Consider the following 18,595-nt stretch of genomic DNA (forward strand, 5'->3'; position numbering starts at 1 on the left):
GCCTGCAAAGTATTGAAGTAGTGCCTGTATTTTGGCTACTTCCTTCCTTCCCTCACACAATGGCACCTGATTTCTCTCTCTCTCAAGTTTCATGAATTGCTGTATTAACCACTTACATATAAGTACTCAGAGAGTTGATGTAGTTATGGATGAGGAATTCATTACCTAGGTATCCATCAGAAAAAAGAAAAGACATGTAATTAAATAAGACAGGCAAGCAATTTGGGAACAAGTTTATTGCAAGTACTAAATGTTCAAACAAGACAGCTTCCTTGCTTAAAATAACCAACAACAATGACAAGATGATAATCTTGCAGGCCAGAAATCCTAAATGAGGGTTTAATGTCTCCACAGTAAGCTCCCTTGAAGTTACTATGTCCTTATTTGCTACTTTTTGTCATCTCCTTTAGGCGCCACATAGCGGCCATGTACCTGGAGATTTCAGTGCTCCGATTTGGGAAGTGTAGCCTATTATCGTTCCGGTTGATACTGATCTGTGAAAGAGAATATAATTACAGTATAGTATAACAGCATTTGGAATAAAAGGAGGAACAAGATATTGGATGCTTCAATATAACTGTCTATCGTTATCTGTTGAGATCTGGCTTTTGATAGCCCACTAGACCTGTATACTTCCAAGGCTTTCCCCACCACTCTAATGCTCTAAAATGGTATCATCTTTCTGTGAAGGCTCATCTTAAGGATGTCAGTACTTCACAATTTGTGTGGCACTCATCCCACATTTAGCTTCTTAAAAGTTCCCTGAAATTCTACTCACCAAAGGTGTGGAAAACCAACCAACTTCCTGACTTTCTGTTTGTGGTTCTGTGTATTTCTTGGGCGGTTCAAGTGCAGCATAATGAATAAGCTTTAGGAATTTAGCTGTTGGGTTAAAGCATTGACAGTAATTACTATGTAGTTTAAATTGGGTGCGTGTGAAATAGTAAATGTGTAGAACTAGATTAGAGTTATATAAATAGTGTGTTCTATTAAACATTTAATGATACTTTGGTTTGCATAACTTTTACAGGTCTGTATCCAGCATTAGGTATTACTATTTTACTTCAGAATGTATACGCTGTTATGCAGGAAATACTGTCACAAGATGACTGACATAAAACAGATCACCAAAACAAACACACAAAATATTTATTAAATAGCTTGTAATGGTTCTTTTTGGGGAAAAGTTAGGCAGCTATCACATTTGCATCTTGCATGTTTAATGAAGCAAAGCTGCAAGGAATATGTATTCCTTTTATGTGTGCTGAACTGCTGGAAACAGAATGCCTGAATGAGAAACAATGCATTTAACCTTTCCTTGTATTTAATGGAAAGATCATAAATCATGGATAATGCCTGTCTAGTAACATGCTCATATTTTTGTATTATGAGTTCTCATTCTGATCTAGATTTTAACCTTCTGAAAATGGTCTTTGCTTGGCATCTGTTTCTCTTGCAGTTCCAATAAATCCTGTATCTTGCTATTAGTTGTAGGCAATACTTTGCATAATTTATAGAAATACAGAAGCAATACAAAATGTCATTGAAGACACTTTTTTTAAAATATGGGAGAGACGAGAGAGAAAGTCCTGATTCTGAATTAGACATTAAAAGGAAGGGGAGAAAGGTGCAAGCCAACACTGTAGTATTAAGCTGAAATACTAATAGTTTGCTTTTGTTGCTAGTGCAAAACTGGAAAGGCAGTGATATCTAGTTCTGGCATAGTTAAATTTATTTTTATTTTATGTTTATTACTGTGTTATTGACTACTCCTGGTTTTCCAAACTAGAAGAGTGCATTATGCATGATAAGTGTACACAACTATTGTAGTCTACTCTGAAAAGCCACTATTTCACAATTTAGCTTGTCAAAGTTGGTCAAGTTGGTTATCACTGATTTGAAGTCTTAAAAGATAGGCTAATTAATGAAAACAATTCTATTAAAGTTGAATCCTATGGGCAAGAATTCAAATTACAGAAAGATCATATACTATGTCCTACTTCTTTAGTCTTAGACTATATATATCTCTCATCCTTATCAGCCAGAAACTCAGGAGGAAGGCATTTCAATGTATCCAGCATCATTTCAGTTTTCTTGAATTCTTAGGGCAGAGAATAGAAAAGACAAGTATGCAATTAAGAACTAAACACTGATTTAATAAAATGCTAAAGTCAATGAATATGTGTACCTTGGTAAAATGTTTACCAAATATGAGAAAATGGATGGAGAAATATTAAGGCATGCAAGTGCTGGTAGAAAGTCAGTAAGCAATAAGTGAACTGTTGTGAGGAATGAATGTTTGTCAAAAATAAAGTTAGTGTATTTTTGCCTACTTTATGCTATGTCAAGAAAAGCAAAAGTGACTTGAATACAGTGAGAATAGGGTATTTCATTGTGTGTGGTAAAGCAAGGAAAGGGTCAAGAATTAATGGGTGCTGAATTAATGTAGATTAAATACAAAAATGACTGATAAAAATATGTTGAGGTGGTTTGGTCCCATCAAATGAATAAAGATCAAATAGCAAAACATACATGAAGGAACAGTGAGTCAAGAGGGAGGGAGGACTGAAAAAATATGATTAGAGATGATGAAATCCTCGAGTGGTAAGGAGTTTAATGACAAAGGGCAGTCTGTGAAGTGTAGGGCCATGGCGGAAAAAAGTTGGTTTGCAAGGATAGAAATGGATGGAGAAGTATCCTGAATGGTTTGGTGTAAAGTGGAGTTTGTTTCTGTTTTTTCTCCCTTACCTCATGCCCTAATTTCTTTGCTGTGTTTCACACAATGTTGCTTAACCTGAAAGGGAATAGAATGATGGGTTTGTGTGAATAAAATGGCTGAAGTCAAATTTAATGGCACCATTGTACAGACAGGAAATGTAAGCTCTTTTTTGATCTTAAGAACAACACAAGATAAAAGCAGATCTTATGTGCTGAATGGTTCTTTGTCTATGGATAATTTTTATTATTTGAATGAATCATATTAAAAAGATGCTATATTTGCAGCTAATTTTGTGTCTTCTGCAGAATTCTGCAGAATTGACATGCTTCAGTCAGCCACGCTGGCTAATAATGAGAGTCATACATAGTCCAAGACTAGAAGGTAGCAGATTAGGGGTAGCTATCTTAAATCAACCAACATACATGGATGGAAATTGATCTAATAAGAGAATTCCCTTTTAAAAAATTCTTCCTTTCTAGGATTGACTGTTTGACACTTTCCACTGCAACTTGTACAGAATTGGGCTTATAAAAGGAACCTTTTTTTAAAAATAATTCCTGGCTGTTATACTTTACTTTCTGAATCATGTTGCAGGATACATCCTGAGGAGTTCTTACTACTATCTACTCACTTAAACATTTTTAAAATGTTTAAAGGCCAGACAGGCTATAACTTGCTGCATGCATACTGCTGGGTGAGAACATTAAAAAAAAGCAACATATTTAACATTAAACATATTTTTAAAAAGGCAACAAAAGAGCCCTGATTACTTGAGGGACTGCTTGTCTCCCATTGCATCTGCCCAGCCAGTTCCATCTGGCAGGATTGACGCACTCTGGGCTCCTTCAATTAAACAGTGTCATCTATCGGGATCCTGGAAGCATGCCTTCCCTGGGGCAGTGCCTGCCCTCTGGAATGAGATTCCCCCTGAGATCCAGATGGCCCCTTCACTTCATCGCGCTTGCCACCTTTTATCTTTATCGTTCATGTTTTATTGATTTTATTGTAATTTGTTTGATTGTTGTGAGCCACCCAGCATCGTTGGGAGTTGGGTAGCATATAAGCATCATGATCATCATCATATCAGTGGCATCACTTGGGGACCACAAAATATCACAAAAAAATCACAATGGGACCACAAAAGAGACAAAGTAATAAAAAACAAAGTTACAGTGCTCTAGATCTTTGGAATTCAAACAGACAAGCATCTGCCACGCAACAACTCAGACTTAACAATTGTTGATAAGACAGACAAAAAAGTCTGGATAGTGGACATTTCTATTCTGTCTCCAGGTATTACAGAGAAAGAACTGGAGAAAGTCACAAAATATAAAGACCTGCAAATAGAAGTAGAACAACTATTGCAAAACAAAGCAAAGATCGTACCAATAGTAATAGGTGCCTTGGGTGCAATTCCAAAACATCTGGAGCACCACTCGAACACCATCACCTTTGACCAAAGCACCATCAATCAGTCAATTGCAAAAGGCAGCTTTACTTGGAACAGCTTACATCCTGCGATGATACCTTTAATATGATTAAACAACATCTGCCTAACCCAGATCCTTGGGAAGGACTTGATAACGTGGACAAAAATGCCAAATCTAGTCTAAGTATCTGGCTGACTGTGCAACCAACCATAATAAAATATCGTCAGTGGCATCTGCAGCAAACTGCAATGTAAAAAGTAACAGTGTCTTACCATCTGTAGGTTCCTCTAGGTTATCATGCCAAGATGCAGGTTTCCCAGTTATGGCGTGAACTGGGGGCAAAAGCAAGATTATGAAATTAGCTATTGCTAGACTTCAAACTAAAGCAGCAGTTTAGACTAAGAAAATGAGAAAGTTAACATTTTCTCCTCACTCTGATTTCTTTGGGAACATTTCAGGTAACATTTAGTTTGAAATGCAGACTTTTGCAGAACTGAAAAGAGATACTGTGTGTAATTAGAAAGGAGAGAGAAGCATTTGGGGACTCCAAATTCTGTGCATTGTTTAAGGAGGAAAGACTAGCACCTGGTGGTACAAAAGTCAACTAAGGTAGGACTTCTCGGTTATGCATCTGTCACTTATTAAATTTCATAGCAAAAGCAACAGCTTTGCATGGTAGGTTATAAATGTGATTTTGTTTTTAACTGCCTTTTTTGTCTGGGCCTACATCCAACTTGATATGCGTAGAGAGCTATTAATTTGGGCCGGCTCCCCATCATTCTTACCGTACACTTCCATCCCGCTCCCTTTACATACCAGTACAGCCTACATCAAGCTTTGATTACGTTCAGTGGCAAGGATACGTAAAAAAACGGGAAGGGGGCAACCTTTCCCAAAACCGCCTTCTCCCTGCCCAGATACCTTTCATGAGCGGGTTTGGTGAATACTCCGTATGCAGGCGCTGACATCGCAACTCCTTCCGGATCGTCTCACACAAGATCTTATTCTGATTTACTGGGTCCAATGGTTCTTTCACGCCCCCCTTACCCGCTGCCATGCGACGTTACTTAGAGCGAGTTTTCAATCGCTCCAGAACCTCTGCAAATGCTGTCTCCGGGCCGAGCGTGTCCAGGGGCGGAGACGGTCGCTTCTCGTCTCCCAGCTACCGAAAAAAACGTCACAGGGCGGGGTTATAGCGGGTATTCTGACCCCGCCTCTCCTCTTTCCATTGGCTGAAAAATTAAAGCTTCCAAAGCGCTGATTGGTTGCTGCGACCGGTAGAAAACATTTGAATCCGCATGCAGTCGAAGCAGAACTACGGCGGAGAAAAGAAACTTTACCGTGGGAATGTATTTTCAAACTCCGGCTTGTTCAATAGCTAGTTAAAGTGTCTGTTCCGCGTACGACGTAGACTTTAGTCGGTCTCGATCTCTTTCTGTAATGTTTCTGCCTTGCACTCTCGTCTTCACCCCAGCGGAATGCAACTGGCAGAAGGCTCAGAACTGGATGGGAGGATTCGCTGCACGGTGGCAATTGAGCATTTGGGTGCAGCGGCGGCCCCCAATCGCCTGCTTCTCCGAGATGCCTCGGTCACCCTCGGCCGGAATGAGTTTCGCGAACTGGCATTACAGGTGACGAATACCTCGGGTCCAGGGCGTCTCCAGAACTTCCCTTTGCGGCAGAATGAGGTGCGTCTGTTCACACGTTTCCTGAAGGATGGGAAGAGCTCGATCCGGTTGGGCCCCGCGGGTTCCAATTATGTGCAGCTGCTGCTCTCTAATTGTCCTCCGGATCGCTTGCGTCGCTTTGTTCAGACCCTGCGCATCAAATTCGAAGCCACCCAGCACGGAATGCGGCCGGTGGCTGAGCGCACACGGCTCCTCTCTAACTTGCCACGCACATTTGACACAGTAAGCCCCGTGCAAGCCCGCGATGTGCAACAAGCAAATGCCAGACAAGCTCTGGCTAACGTTGCAACCACCCCCACGAGAGGCCGGACTTTACGCTGCGGGTCTAGGAAGCGTCCTATGGAATCAGCGGATGGGAGACAGGTAAACTGTCGTCTTCTGCCTGATCAGCACCAGCATAAGTTTGCCTATGAGCACCAGCAGTAAGTTTCAGCAGTAAAGGTGCAGAGAATCACACCCTCTGATGGTGTTTTCCCAAAATCCCAGACAGCCATTGACCATGTTGACTAAAGGATACCATGTTGGGAAGATAGATTGATTTATTCCTTAAGTACCTTTAGAAAAGTTTTCATATTCCAAGTCTGGGCTTTCTGTTGCTTGTTTAAACTTGCCTCTATGTAGGAGGTGTTTTCTGTATTGGACCTGTGTGGCTGGGTGTGCATGTCAAAATGAATATGCTTCTATTGAGTCTGGTTGGATAGACTAATACCTCTATTCAATAAAATATTTGGTATCTGGACACAAGCTACAGTACTGGGCACTCCTTGGCTCTTTTCCTACACTAATGCAACTACAATTATTATCCCTTCTGCCAGCAATTCCTCTTGTAGCCCTTTATGTCACTGGGAATTGTTAATGAAAACCCTTTTTTCCCACAAGAATTGAACTTGCTCTCCCAACTCATCTTCCCTCCTCAGGATTTTTCTTCCTTTCCCTTCTTGGCAAAGAAATAGAAGTGTAATCCTTTAGTGGCACTCAGCCACTGTAATAACCAATTCTGATTTATTGAGGTTTGAATGCATAACTTCTACCTTTGGAACATCACTTAAATGTGGATTGTCGCATCAGGTGACTGAAGAACAGCAGGTGAAGAAGCCTTGGTCGATGGGCTCCCGAGCAACACTTTCCCAGGAGCAGTCAATGGTGCTGAGTGCTGTGTTGAGTGGAAAGAATGTCTTCTTCACAGGGAGTGCTGGTAAACAAAAAGGGGTGAGAAGGGTCTGTGATTGTAGTCACTTCAAATTAGGAATCCCAGATGTTTTCTATGACCAGACAGTGGTGGGGATTCAAGCTAAAGAACTTCCACTGCTCTCCTTCATAAGAGATTTGCCTAATGGTTTGGGATTTCTTTTGAGGTGTGTATGAATAGATTTCTTTGACCCTTCATTTTTTGTGGAGTCCTTGGTACCCTCTGAGCTTGGTTGTTTGCTTGCAGAGATTTCATTACCTGACTAGGTGACATCAACAGTGCTAACGAGTGTGGGGTTTACTCCCTGTTTCTATACAGTAGTTTGCCCTGCTAGTATTGGTGGGGGTGTGGTTTTCTCCTTGGTAGTTCTTTGATTAGGGTATTATAAAATCCTCATCCCAAGGATTATTGGGTATTGTAAAACCCTAAACCCTAGCACTGATGATGTTATCATCTGCAAGCAAACAACCAAGCTCAGAGAGCACCAACAACTCCGCAGTTCGACCCTGAGCTACATATATTCTCTTCTATTGGAACCTTCATTTTTTATTTGTAGGATGACCTTCAAACTGTCTGCACTTCCTCTGCTTGAACTTCCTCCAATGTCTGCTGCTGCCTCAGGCATTCTCTCAGCAGCTCATCTTTGGGTAGCAACTTATTGATGTACTCCTGGATGCTCTGGGTTTCATCCAGGACAGTGGCTTTGATACTCACCAGACTCCATTTGCTCTCTTTCTGGCTGGTGTGCAGTCTCTGGGTGTTGGACTTGGAGTGGAAATCTCTGTACATTGTGAAGAGCTTCTGGGTCTTCACATCGGCAGCCTCCATGTCCTCCTTTGGTCAGCTCATATCTGATGACTGGCAGGGTGTACATATTGATGGCATGGATCTTGTTCTTCCCATTGAGCTGGCTCTTCAGGACCTGTCTTATCCTTTGGTGGTACTTGGGTGTTGCTGTCTTCCTTGTCTCCTCATCTTGGTTCCCATGTGAGAGTGAGATACCAAGGTACTTGTAGCTGGTCAGTATGTCTGATATGTGGCCCGCTGGTAGTTCTACCCCATCAGTCTTAACTACCTTCCTCTCTTTACTACCATCTGGCCACACTTCTCCAGTCTGAATGACATCCCAATGTCCTCAGTGTAGATCCGTGTCAGGTGGATCAGTGAGTCGATGTCTTGTTCACTCTTAGCATACAGCTTGATGTCATCCACCTAGAGGAGGTGGCTGATGGTAGTGCCACTCTTGAACTTGTATCTGTATCCAGTCCTTGTGATTATCTGGCTGAGGGGGTTTGAGCCTGTGCAGAACAGCAGCAGGGACAGTGCATCACTTTGGTATATGCCACACTTGATGGCCACTTGTGCAAGCTGTCTTGCATTGACTTCCAGTGTTGTCTTCCACAATCCCACTGAGTTCTTGAGGAAGGTCCTTAGTGTCCCATTGACTTTCTATAGTGCCAGGCATTCACAGATCCATGTGTGTAGCACTGAGATATAGGCTTTCCTGTAGTCAATCGAGGCTGTGTTCAGATTGGTCTGTCTAGGCCTTAAGTCTTGGGTGACTGCTCTGTCTATGAGCAACTGGTGTTTTGAGCCTCTGGTGTTGTTCCCAATGCTCTGCTGAGCTATGTTCCTGTACTGGCCCGTATGGTCCTGTAGCTTGGCAGCTGTGATGCCTGATACGACTTTCCATGTTGTGGGGAGGCAAGTTATTGGCTGGTAGTTGGATGGTGCTGTTCCCTTGTGAGGGTCTTTCATGATAAGCACTGTCCTTCCTTGTGTTAGCCAGTCTGGGTGGCAGCCTGCTGCTAGCAGCTGGTTCATCTATGTTGCTAGGCATTCATGCACTGCTGTTATTTTCTTTAGCCAGTAGATGTGGATCATGTCCAGGCCAGGTGCTGTCCAGCCCTTCATGTTCTTGACCTGCTGTTGGATGTCTGCTACTGTGATGGTGACTGGTTCCTGTTCTGGGAGATTGCTGTGGTCTGCTCTCAGGTCCTGCAGCCACTTTGTACTGGTGTTAGTGTCTTCTCTTTCTCCCACATGTTCTTCCAGTACTGTTCAGTTTCTGCTGTTGGTGGCTCTGCTGTTACTGTGTTGTTATCCTGAAGTTGGGAGTACACTTTGGATGGTACTTTGGAGAACAGGGTATTTATCTTCTTGGCCTCTGCTTCTCTAGCGTATCTCCTTAGCCTGGTAGCCAGTGTTGTGAGCCTTTGTTTAGCAGTCTCTAGAGCTTCAGAGTCAGGTCCTTGTATTTTTTCAGTAGTTGAACCTTATCCTTAATCTCCACACCCTTCTGTAGTTCTACCAGCTGACTAACTCCTCTCTGAGTTGCCTTGATCTTAGCCTCCAACCTCATTTTCCAGGGCGAGGGGTATGTACTGCTGTTCTTTTTGATCATGTAGCCAAGCATCTCCAGGATTACAGCAGCTGTAGTGTATACCAGTTCATTGATTTGAATTATAGTGGTAGTTGGGATTGTCATGAGGGCTCTATTGGCATCTTCTAGCACGCTATCTGATGGTACTTCTTCACTGAGCCTTGGTAATCAGTCTTGAGGGTTGACTGTAGCTAGTTTATCCATGATCTTATGCCTCATATCAGCTGCTGTGCTCTGTAATGAACTCTGGTGGCAGTGACATTCTAGCTTCAGGTCGTTGGCTGCACATCCAGTTGTTCTTCTGGGTCTTCTTGAGTCCAGGATGTAATGTGTAGTTGATCTATCTCAAGTTGTGAGAGCAGCTTCCTTGTCACTATATTCAAGCGTTGGCTAACTAGCTGTTTCTCAGTTAGTGTGGATGTAGGTCTTCTGTCCATCCATTGTTCCCTCATACGTTTCATATATTCCCTCTCATGAAGTCTATTGTTGTAGTAGCATTCCATTAACCAGATTCTCTTGTCTTGTCCATGTATGGTTTGTTATATATGGTTTTGTACAATGTTTTCTTTTCTTCTTTCTTTCTTTCTTTCTTTCTTTCTTTCTTTCTTTCTTTCTTTCTTTCTTTCTTCCTTTTCCTTTTCTCTTTTTTCTATTTTCTTTTCTCACTATGCACTATTTTTCTCTACTCTATTTCCTTTCAATATCTGTATGATTTTTATGTTGTTAACATTTCTTAAACAAATAAACATATCTGTTTGCTCTTAGATGAGTTCCCTGGTTCAGTGGAATTGCTCTCTTTTAAGTGACCCAGTGTTGCATCCTAAATGCCACTACTCCAGCACAGCAAACTTTGTACAGTACTTGCCATTTAAACAGTCCTTATATGATGAAAATTTGTGGAGAGGAGAATATGAGCAACTTTGAATGAATTGTTGAGCTGAATGGCGCTTGCTTAAATGTAACTTTTGTCTTCAAAGGAACTGGAAAATCCTATTTACTGAAAAAGATTGTGGCCTCATTTCCTCCAAACGGCACTTATGTCACAGCTAGTACAGGAGTGGCAGCATGTCAGATTGGGGGCATCACACTCCATGCCTTTGCAGGTAATTGGAATTGAGATCTTGGGAAGGAAAAAGGTCAGAAAGAATTTGGGCCTGGGATGCCACTGTCACACCCTCTTCATTTCCCTTTTGTAGGTATTGGATCAGGAAAGGCCCCTCTGCATCAGTGTATCGAGCTGGCCCAGAGACCTGGGGTTCGGCAGCAATGGCTGAATTGCCACTGTCTGATCATAGATGAGATCTCAATGGTAGAGGGGGAATTCTTTGATAAACTGGAGGCGGTGGCTAGGTATGTAGAACCTTCTTTCCTGGATGTATTCCTGTACTTACATTGCTCCTGGGTAAATGGATCTAGGGTACCACATGAAGCCTTGCAAACTGCTCTGGAGCAGTCACCCTATGGCAGTGTTGTCCAAACTTGGCCACTTTAAGATGAGTGGACTTCAAGCATGGCTGGCTGGGGAATTCTGGGAGTTGAAGTCCACTCATCTTAAAGTGGCCAAGTTTGCACAACACTGCCCTATGGAGATTGGACTAGCCTCTTCCTGGGTGGCTTTTAGAAGACTGTTGAAAGTTTTTCCAGAGAAGGTTCCAGCGATGCTTACCTACTGTGCCATCTTTTATTTTTTATTTTCTATTTTTCTTAGTTCTGTTGTTAACCTATACCTTGGTTATTAATTTTATGATTTAATTTATTTTCATTGCTTTAATCATACCACAGATGTTTTGTTTTATTTTCTGCTTATCATGTAAACAGCTGAAAGTCATGAGATTTCAGCAAGATAGATATTCAACCAATCAATCAGTCATAAAATGGCCACCTTTCTGCCACAGTAATATAGGTTTAGTAACTAAAAAATTGGTCATCTTGTCTACTCATGTATTGGTTTAGATTCCAGCTCTGATTTTCAGTCCTAATTTCACTAGCTCTTTAGTGTACTATGAAGCATATACTACAATATTCTCCAATTTTGCACTACTATTCCATCCACCCCACTAAAAGTGTCTGAAATCCCCAAAAGACTTTACAGGTTTTGGCAGGGAATGTGCCAATGGTGTGATTTACCTGTAGAGGAAGTATGAACTTTTGCAATGGATTGGGGGCCTATGGGGGATCTGGATTGTAGCTGGTAATGTGGAAGGGGAGGAAGGGAGGATTCAAAGAAAACTAGCAACAGAACCATTGGAAATGGGAGTATGGCTTAGTTAATTTTAGGATACCCTTTCACAACTTGGTGCTTTTCCATTTTGACTGGGAATCCTGGGATTTGGGGCCCCAACACATCTGGAGAGTGCCAGATTAGAAAATGTTATTCTAGGGTATTGCATTCAATTTTCCAGCCCAAAGCATTAAAAAACCCTCTTTTGAACCTTTATTCTGTTTGCTTTCTGTCTAGAGATGTCAGGAAATGTGAGGAACCATTTGGAGGAATCCAGCTTATCATCTGTGGGGACTTCTTGCAATTGCCTCCTGTTGCCAAAGACCACCGACAGCCCAAGTTCTGTTTCCAGGTCTGTTGTGATTGCTGCTGTTTCTAACTACATGGTCTGTCACTGGCTGACCAGGAGCGTGCTTTTGCAGGCAAAGAGCTGGAGGAAGTGTATCCATTTGAACATGGAGTTGACAGAGGTTCGGAGACAGACTGACAAGGAGTTCATTTCTCTTCTGAATGCTGTCCGTCTTGGCAGGTGAAGTGTCATCTCCTTGTCCATTAGAACCACCAGTGGGAAAGGATGGGATCTGTCCTCTTGGGGTGAAATGACCAAGGCCTAGAGATAGTTCTTCCTTTCCCATCTCTCCCTAATTTTACTTCTGAATGTGTTGACACGTGTTATGTCTGCCAAGTTTGAATACTGACTGAAATTTCATAATTTTCTTTTAATTCTTTACAAAACTTGCTTGAGTGTAACATTCGTTGAATGGTGGGATCCTAAGAAATGTTGGCTAATATTTGCCACCACTAAAATAATTTGTGGCAGTTGTTGCGGCAACCTGCTACCTTCCTGGTGCATTGGTTCAGCTACTCTTCCTATCACTAGCTAGGCTGGTTGGGGCTGATGGAATTGTACTGTAACATGCATGGAGTGAAGTGGGATAGGAAGTTGGTATGGAGGAATGGTCTTTTTTTTAACAGGCAGGGAAATGTATAGTACAATTTGTCCAATAGCTAAATGTTTAGTGTTTTCTAGAGTTGCTGTGATGCCAGGATTCCTACGCACCCATGGATCTCCATTGCAGATCTTAGCTGTTGTGATTTTAAATACCTCTACCACAATCTGACAGATGTACAGAGGAAGTCACCAGACTGCTGACCCAAACAGTAATGCAAAGAGTGGAGAGAGATGGAATACTGGCTACGCGGTTGTGTACTCACAAGGATGATGTAGAGTTCACAAATACCATGCAGCTGCAGCAATTATCTGGTAAGAATCATGCATCCTAGTGAGACACTATAAATAGCTCTTTCCTTGGAGAAAGAAGAAGACTTCCAATATGCGTTGTAAAAACTTAGAGCCAATAATGGGAATTATTCTATACCATTTCTATTTTGAATGAAATGGCAAAATATGCTCCATCTCCACCAATTGTGGAGATTATGGGGTTGCACTTTGGGAATCGTGAACTCTTGATGTTCAAAATATTTAGGATTGTGGAATGATAAACCGGAAGGCTTGTGGTTTAGGAAGCTATTTTTCAAAAGAAATTAAGTTAGAAGTCCCCACTCTTTTGGACCAGTTGGACATATCTGAAAATTGGGAGATGGACGGCATATAAATTTAATAAATACATAAATATTTGAGAACATACTGTGGGAAGCTTCATAAAATAGATCCAATGTTGGGTTGTCTATTCACACAATAACTTTTGTGCTGAGTCATAGAACCTACATTTCCCAGAAATTAACTAGGTAGGGATGTTGCTTGTCAAATCTTTATTTTTCTATTATCACCCTATTCCCCTTCCTCCCTGCTACTCCTTTTATAGCAGTTGTGCACATTTACAAATCCATGTCCAGTAGTCTGCTACCATTTTATTTCTTCAAATACTTTGAAGGTCTTCATGTCTAGAGGCTGGAGCTTTAGTTGGTAGCATGCCAGTTTCCATTGCTATTTTTTAATTTGAAAAAAATTAAGCCGGGTGTAGCAGGATGTCTGGGAGGATATAAGTCTTCAAGCACCACATTGGGAATTCTAGTGAATAAAGTGTTCTTTCCTTTTCAGGAATGCTAAGGTCTTTCAAGGCTGTTGACAGTGATCCTATGTTGGTGAAGACTCTTGATGCACAATGCCCTGTGAACAACATTATTGAACTCAAGGAAGGTGCCCAGGTGAACAAACAAAATTGAGCACTGCTTGAGGTTGAGGTGTTTTGGCTGCTCCTGAGATTCTTCTCTTTCCTTGCATCACATTCATATATGGAATCAGATCTTGCCAAATGCTAGAGTCTCCTTGATTTTAACACCTACATCCAAATAGTTGAGCTCTTCTGATGATTCCGTTACCCAGGAATGGATGGAGGATGGTTTTGTTGACTTGCAGTGGCAGTAAGTCTGTTTTAGAAGCTGCCATGGAAAAAGCACAAAGGGATTCCTATCTCTATCCTTTTTTCACTAGGTGATGCTTACAAAGAATCTTGATGTTTCTCGAGGTCTAGTGAATGGGGCTCGTGGAGTTGTGATTGGATTTGAAGCTGAAGGAAAAGGTTGGTTTCTGACAGGCACACTTTGGAGGATCTCCTCATGGACAGTCATGTTTGTTGGTCTCTTTTTGTAATGAATAGGAAGAAAATACATTCAACTGTTAAGAATGTAATGCAACACTGGCATTAATATTAAAAAAAAGTAAAAAAGAAATACATCAAGAGAGTTATATCATATACAGAAAAACTCCACCCCTCACCTATTGACAGACTTGCTTGAAAATGCTGTTCCTTCCCCTTTGTCCAAAAAAAAAAAATCTAGTTGAGATCTTACAAACTACAAATATCAACACTCCATTGCTGCAGATCAAGTCTAGATTTCTCTTTCTAATGTAACTCTGTGCATTGTTCCTTTAGAACAGTTTTACTATAGTCTTAGACCTCTGTGCTTTGTGCCACAGCTTCTTTGGAGAAGCAGTTCTACTTTTGCTTCACAGTTAATTGACAATTACTCTATATCAGGTGAGAAGATTTAGGAAAGTACTGTGACATACGGTAGTTGTGCATATTGCCTGTACCCGATAACTGATGTAGGAGTGCTTTGTACTCTGACTTCTGTTTTTTTGCTGCAGGTCTGCCCAAAGTGAGATTCCTTTGTGGCGTGACTAATGTTATTGGATTGGAGCGATGGGTTTTTAAGGGGCCAGCAGGGACTTACCTGAGTCGCCAGCAGCTGCCCCTGAAGCTTGCCTGGGCCATTTCTATCCACAAGAGCCAGGTTTGTTATCCATCCTATTTTTGTGGGAAACAAAACAGTAATAGTGCTCTGTTCCTGGGCCTCTTTAACTAACAACAGAGTTTTGCTCTTTGTACTAAAGTCTTTACCAATTTTAAAGTCCTGGAATATTATTAGTCAGTTCCTTCCTTTTTGCCCATACCTGATGGAATCCAACTTACTTGGTTTGCTCCTGCCAGTGATTTATGAAACTGAGCAGAGCAATGCTGTACACTAAGTGTTGTTAAGATACTGCTTTATTTTTAAACTTTAAAATAGGATCTTCTAATACCAAGCAAATCATGTACAGGTAATACTCGCTTACAAACCATTTGTTCAGTGACCATTCAAAGTTATAATGGTGCTGAAAAAATAACTTTACAACCATTTGTGACCTTCGCAGCATCCCTCAGTCACATGATCACTATTACAATCAAAATGTGTTGTCCTGTGCCTGACCTGCTGTTTGCTCTTCTGAAAGCAATGTGATTGTGTCGGCAGCCGAGGCTGGGAGCCACAGACGCACTACACAAACAGCTTACAGTACTGTCTTGAAAAAAAACCCCACCCTTACCAGCACTGACAAGGCAGGCCACAGCACATAAATAGAAAGCAAACCCCATCCCATTTTAACATTGAAGATGTTACCTAGCCAGGTAATGAAATGTTTGCAAGAAAAGAACCAAGCCCAGAGAACCCCAAGGACTCCACAAATCTCTTTCTTTCCAATCTCTGCACTGTGGGGGATGGGGAGGGGAGGGGAGGGAAGAAAAAAAGCAAGTAATTTCTGCAGGCAATCTCTCCTTTGCCTGACCCTTCCCCCCCACCCCCCACCCCCACACACACACAGCAGAGAGATTGGAGAGGGATTTCAAGAGAGTATCCTTCTACACATCAAGAGCAATGAGATCACACCAGCAGTGGGAAAGCAGTGCTTTCAATGTGTGCAAGAGAGTAAGCAGGCAGTCAAGCATTCCAAAGGGCGGGGAAGTGGTTAGGAGGCAAACAGAAGCCTAAGGTGTGAAACTGAGTAGTCTTGTCTCTTTCCAGCCAGAAAACACAGTTGTGGTCCTGTGATTTCCCAGTTAGCGACTGCTTTGCTTAACAGCAGACTTGCCAGTCCCAAATAGGGTCGTGAAGCAAGGACTACCTGTATGTCTAGCGCTGTCATATCAAGATTGCAAAAATTCAGAAGACCCCTAGATGGCAGCAGAAAGATACAATAACTTTTCCCTAGCATCTAGGGGTTATCTGGGTCCAATAGAAGAGAATATATGTAGCTCAGGGTTGAACTGTGGAGTTGTTGGTGCTCTCTGAGCTTGGTTGTTTGCCTGCAGATGTTTAATTATCTGACTAGGTAGTATCATCAGTGCAAATGAGTGTGGGGTTTGTTCCCTGTTTATATACAGCAGCTTGCCCTGACAGTGTTGGTGGGGGTGTGGTTTTCTCCTTGGTAGTTCCTTGATTAGGTTATTGTCTCCTGCCTGATTATTTGTCTGGTGTTAATTCCTGCTTATCTGGGTGTAGGCTGCTGGAGAGGATGTGTTCTGGTCTTTCTGTTTTCTTCTTAGCTTTTTAATTGTCTCTTTTGAATGGTGTGTAAATACAGAAGCCAAAAGAGTGCTACACTCATGTTTATAATAAGCCTGCATAAGACCTGCTAACTGCTCTGGAAAGCACCAATCAGATATTGCACCAGCAAATTTCTCTGTGGAAGCCAGGTGTCTGGTCTCTTCTGCTGTGCAAGCAAAGAAGGTCACGCAGGATGGTTCTCCATTATTGGAGGAGAGATGCATGGTTGCAGCAGCCTAAAGTAACAGTAGGAGCTGAGCAGATCCAGCCCCTGATCATGTCAGCAATTACTCTATAGAAAAAGTGTGTTAAGACAGTGTCTGTAGCAAAAATTGTGTAGGGAGGGGAGGGAGAATTACTTAAAATTGGAACTAAATAGTTTAAGCTACCTAAGCTGTGGACTGGAAATGAGAGTTAGTCAAGACCAGGAGGACATGGGCATTAAAAAAAATAGTTACTAGGACATTTTTGTCTTGCAGTCAGAATGTAGCAAGCTCATAGTTATAATTCTAGTTACTGAATAAATTATTTTCCATTATCATTCCAAAGATAAAATAGCCCTGGGGTGTACAACATCCTAGGAGATGACTTATCTAGATGCTTCAATATACAGGTAGTCCTTGACTTATGACCATTCGTTCAGTGATCATTCAAAGTTATGACAGCACTGAATGAATGGTGGTTATGACTGGTCCTCAGAGTCCCGGCCATCCCAGCACCCCCATGGTCACATGAGTGCAATCTGGGTGCTTGGCAACCCATTTGCACTTACAACCAGCTGCCAAGCGCCCCACAATCACATGATCACCATTTGCAAACTTCCATGCCGGCATCCCCAGAAAGTCAAAGGAAGACAGGCAAGCCACTGGGGTAAGTCTCCCCCACCTGCTCACCTTCCCCCAGCCCCTCTGTGCTTGTGCTACAATGGCCACTCATGCACTACTGTGTACTCAACCCATGCAATGCCTCTCACGCACCTTCCCTGACCCATGTGGTGCCTCTTGCACACCCTCGTATTCTCCCTGACCCATGTGGCACCTTTCATGCACCCTCCCTGATCAGCACGGTGCCTCTCGTGCACCCCTGTACATCCTTTCCGATCTGTGCACTTCTTGCACCCCCCCACACCCTCCCCCACACCCTCACTCCCCCCTGCACCTGGCAGTAGCCACTTACCTGCCTGTGAGCCTGGGACCTGCAACTTCCTGCTGGCTTCCCCACTGACTTTGGTTGGGAAGCTGGCAGGAAATTGCCTCGCCTAATGACCATGGGATTCAGTTAATGATGGCAACCGGGACTGCAGGGTTCCCAGGATTATAACCACATTGCTTAGCGATGGAAATTCTGGTCCCAATTGCTGTTGAGGACAACCTGTACATTATTGCACTGTTGGTGTTCCTACATCCTAGCTGAGTCTTGCATACTAGTTACCTTATCAATCTTCACTTCTTTTTCTTTTACTAGGGTATGTCTTTAGACTGTGCTGAGGTTTCTCTGGCTCGCGTGTTTGAAAGCGGGCAGGCATATGTAGCACTTTCTCGAGCCCGTAGCCTTGCAAGTCTTCGAGTTTTAGATTTTGATGCCAAGGTAGTGAGAGCTAATCCATGTGTCCTGCGATTCTACAGGGAGCTGAAGAAAGACCAGTTTCTAAATCAGGTAACTTGTCACTAGGCTATTCCAGACTACTACAGCTTGGAGATAATATATTCCTATACAGGCTGGACGCCTGGGGGATGAGAGTTACAGGAGACTAGAACAAGGCCCATAGACAACTAGTGGCATTACTGAAGTTTCCGGATAGAACTGTCCCAAACTCTTGAACAATTATTTCTGGTCTGTAGCCCTCAGTTCTTGCTAAAGGTATTTTCCATTTACCCTCATCTTCTTTAATAAACTACAGGCCAGAACTTTTATAGTTTTAATAGATCAAAGTAGATCTCAGTATAATCCTTTTAAGGGGCTGGACTGCTTCTCTGCCCAAGGCATTTAATAATATGAGACTGACTTTGTTTGCTCTTGCTCTTTAGGCCTCTTTTCATCCCTATATTCAAGCTGATAAAGAAAATGAAAACGTTACGGACTGAGAATCCTTGGTACCATTTTATTAATTAATTTACTTTTGGAACAACTGCTGCTAC

The 18,595-nt window shown here is 42.2% G+C and overlaps 2 protein-coding genes across 2 annotated transcripts; one reads left to right on the forward strand and one right to left on the reverse strand.

The window, feature by feature from the left end:
- Positions 1 to 218: 218 nt before the first annotated feature.
- On the reverse strand, positions 219 to 5,322 carry CFAP144 (cilia and flagella associated protein 144). Its single transcript, XM_007432662.3, has 4 exons — positions 5,071 to 5,322; positions 4,422 to 4,481; positions 779 to 882; positions 219 to 494 (listed from the first exon to the last, which is right to left on the reverse strand). The coding sequence occupies exons 1-4, from the start codon at positions 5,204 to 5,206 to the stop codon at positions 381 to 383; spliced, it is 414 nt and encodes a 137-aa protein (XP_007432724.1). The 5' UTR covers positions 5,207 to 5,322; the 3' UTR covers positions 219 to 380.
- Positions 5,323 to 5,399: 77 nt separating this feature from the next.
- On the forward strand, positions 5,400 to 18,594 carry PIF1 (PIF1 5'-to-3' DNA helicase). Its single transcript, XM_025169459.2, has 12 exons — positions 5,400 to 6,200; positions 6,906 to 7,032; positions 10,387 to 10,512; positions 10,606 to 10,759; positions 11,868 to 11,982; positions 12,053 to 12,159; positions 12,755 to 12,894; positions 13,693 to 13,799; positions 14,086 to 14,173; positions 14,743 to 14,888; positions 17,922 to 18,113; positions 18,485 to 18,594. Exons 1-12 carry the CDS (start codon positions 5,628 to 5,630, stop codon positions 18,539 to 18,541), a joined length of 1,932 nt encoding a protein of 643 aa, XP_025025227.2. The 5' UTR covers positions 5,400 to 5,627; the 3' UTR covers positions 18,542 to 18,594.
- Position 18,595: the final 1 nt, after the last annotated feature.

Source organism: Python bivittatus, unplaced genomic scaffold, assembly GCF_059951505.1.
Source record: "Python bivittatus isolate LINGU-HERP-01145 unplaced genomic scaffold, Pbiv_v1 ctg000700_np1212, whole genome shotgun sequence".
Classification (NCBI taxonomy): domain Eukaryota; kingdom Metazoa; phylum Chordata; class Lepidosauria; order Squamata; family Pythonidae; genus Python; species Python bivittatus.

Bases quoted from the DNA above. Each gene is read 5' to 3' on its own strand.
- CFAP144 (XM_007432662.3), bottom strand. From the start codon at position 5,206: ATGGCAGCGGGTAAGGGGGGCGTGAAAGAACCATTGGACCCAGTAAAT. The intron at 4,482-5,070 runs GTATCTGGGCAG...TTTTGCCCCCAG, and splicing joins ACCAAACCCGCTCATGAAAG to TTCACGCCATAACTGGGAAA. The intron at 883-4,421 runs GTAAGACACTGT...TTAACCCAACAG, and splicing joins CCTAGAGGAACCTACAGATG to CTAAATTCCTAAAGCTTATT.
- PIF1 (XM_025169459.2), top strand. From the start codon at position 5,628: ATGCAACTGGCAGAAGGCTCAGAACTGGATGGGAGGATTCGCTGCACG. The intron at 10,513-10,605 runs GTAATTGGAATT...TCCCTTTTGTAG, and splicing joins CACACTCCATGCCTTTGCAG to GTATTGGATCAGGAAAGGCC. The intron at 14,174-14,742 runs GTTGGTTTCTGA...TTTTTGCTGCAG, and splicing joins ATTTGAAGCTGAAGGAAAAG to GTCTGCCCAAAGTGAGATTC.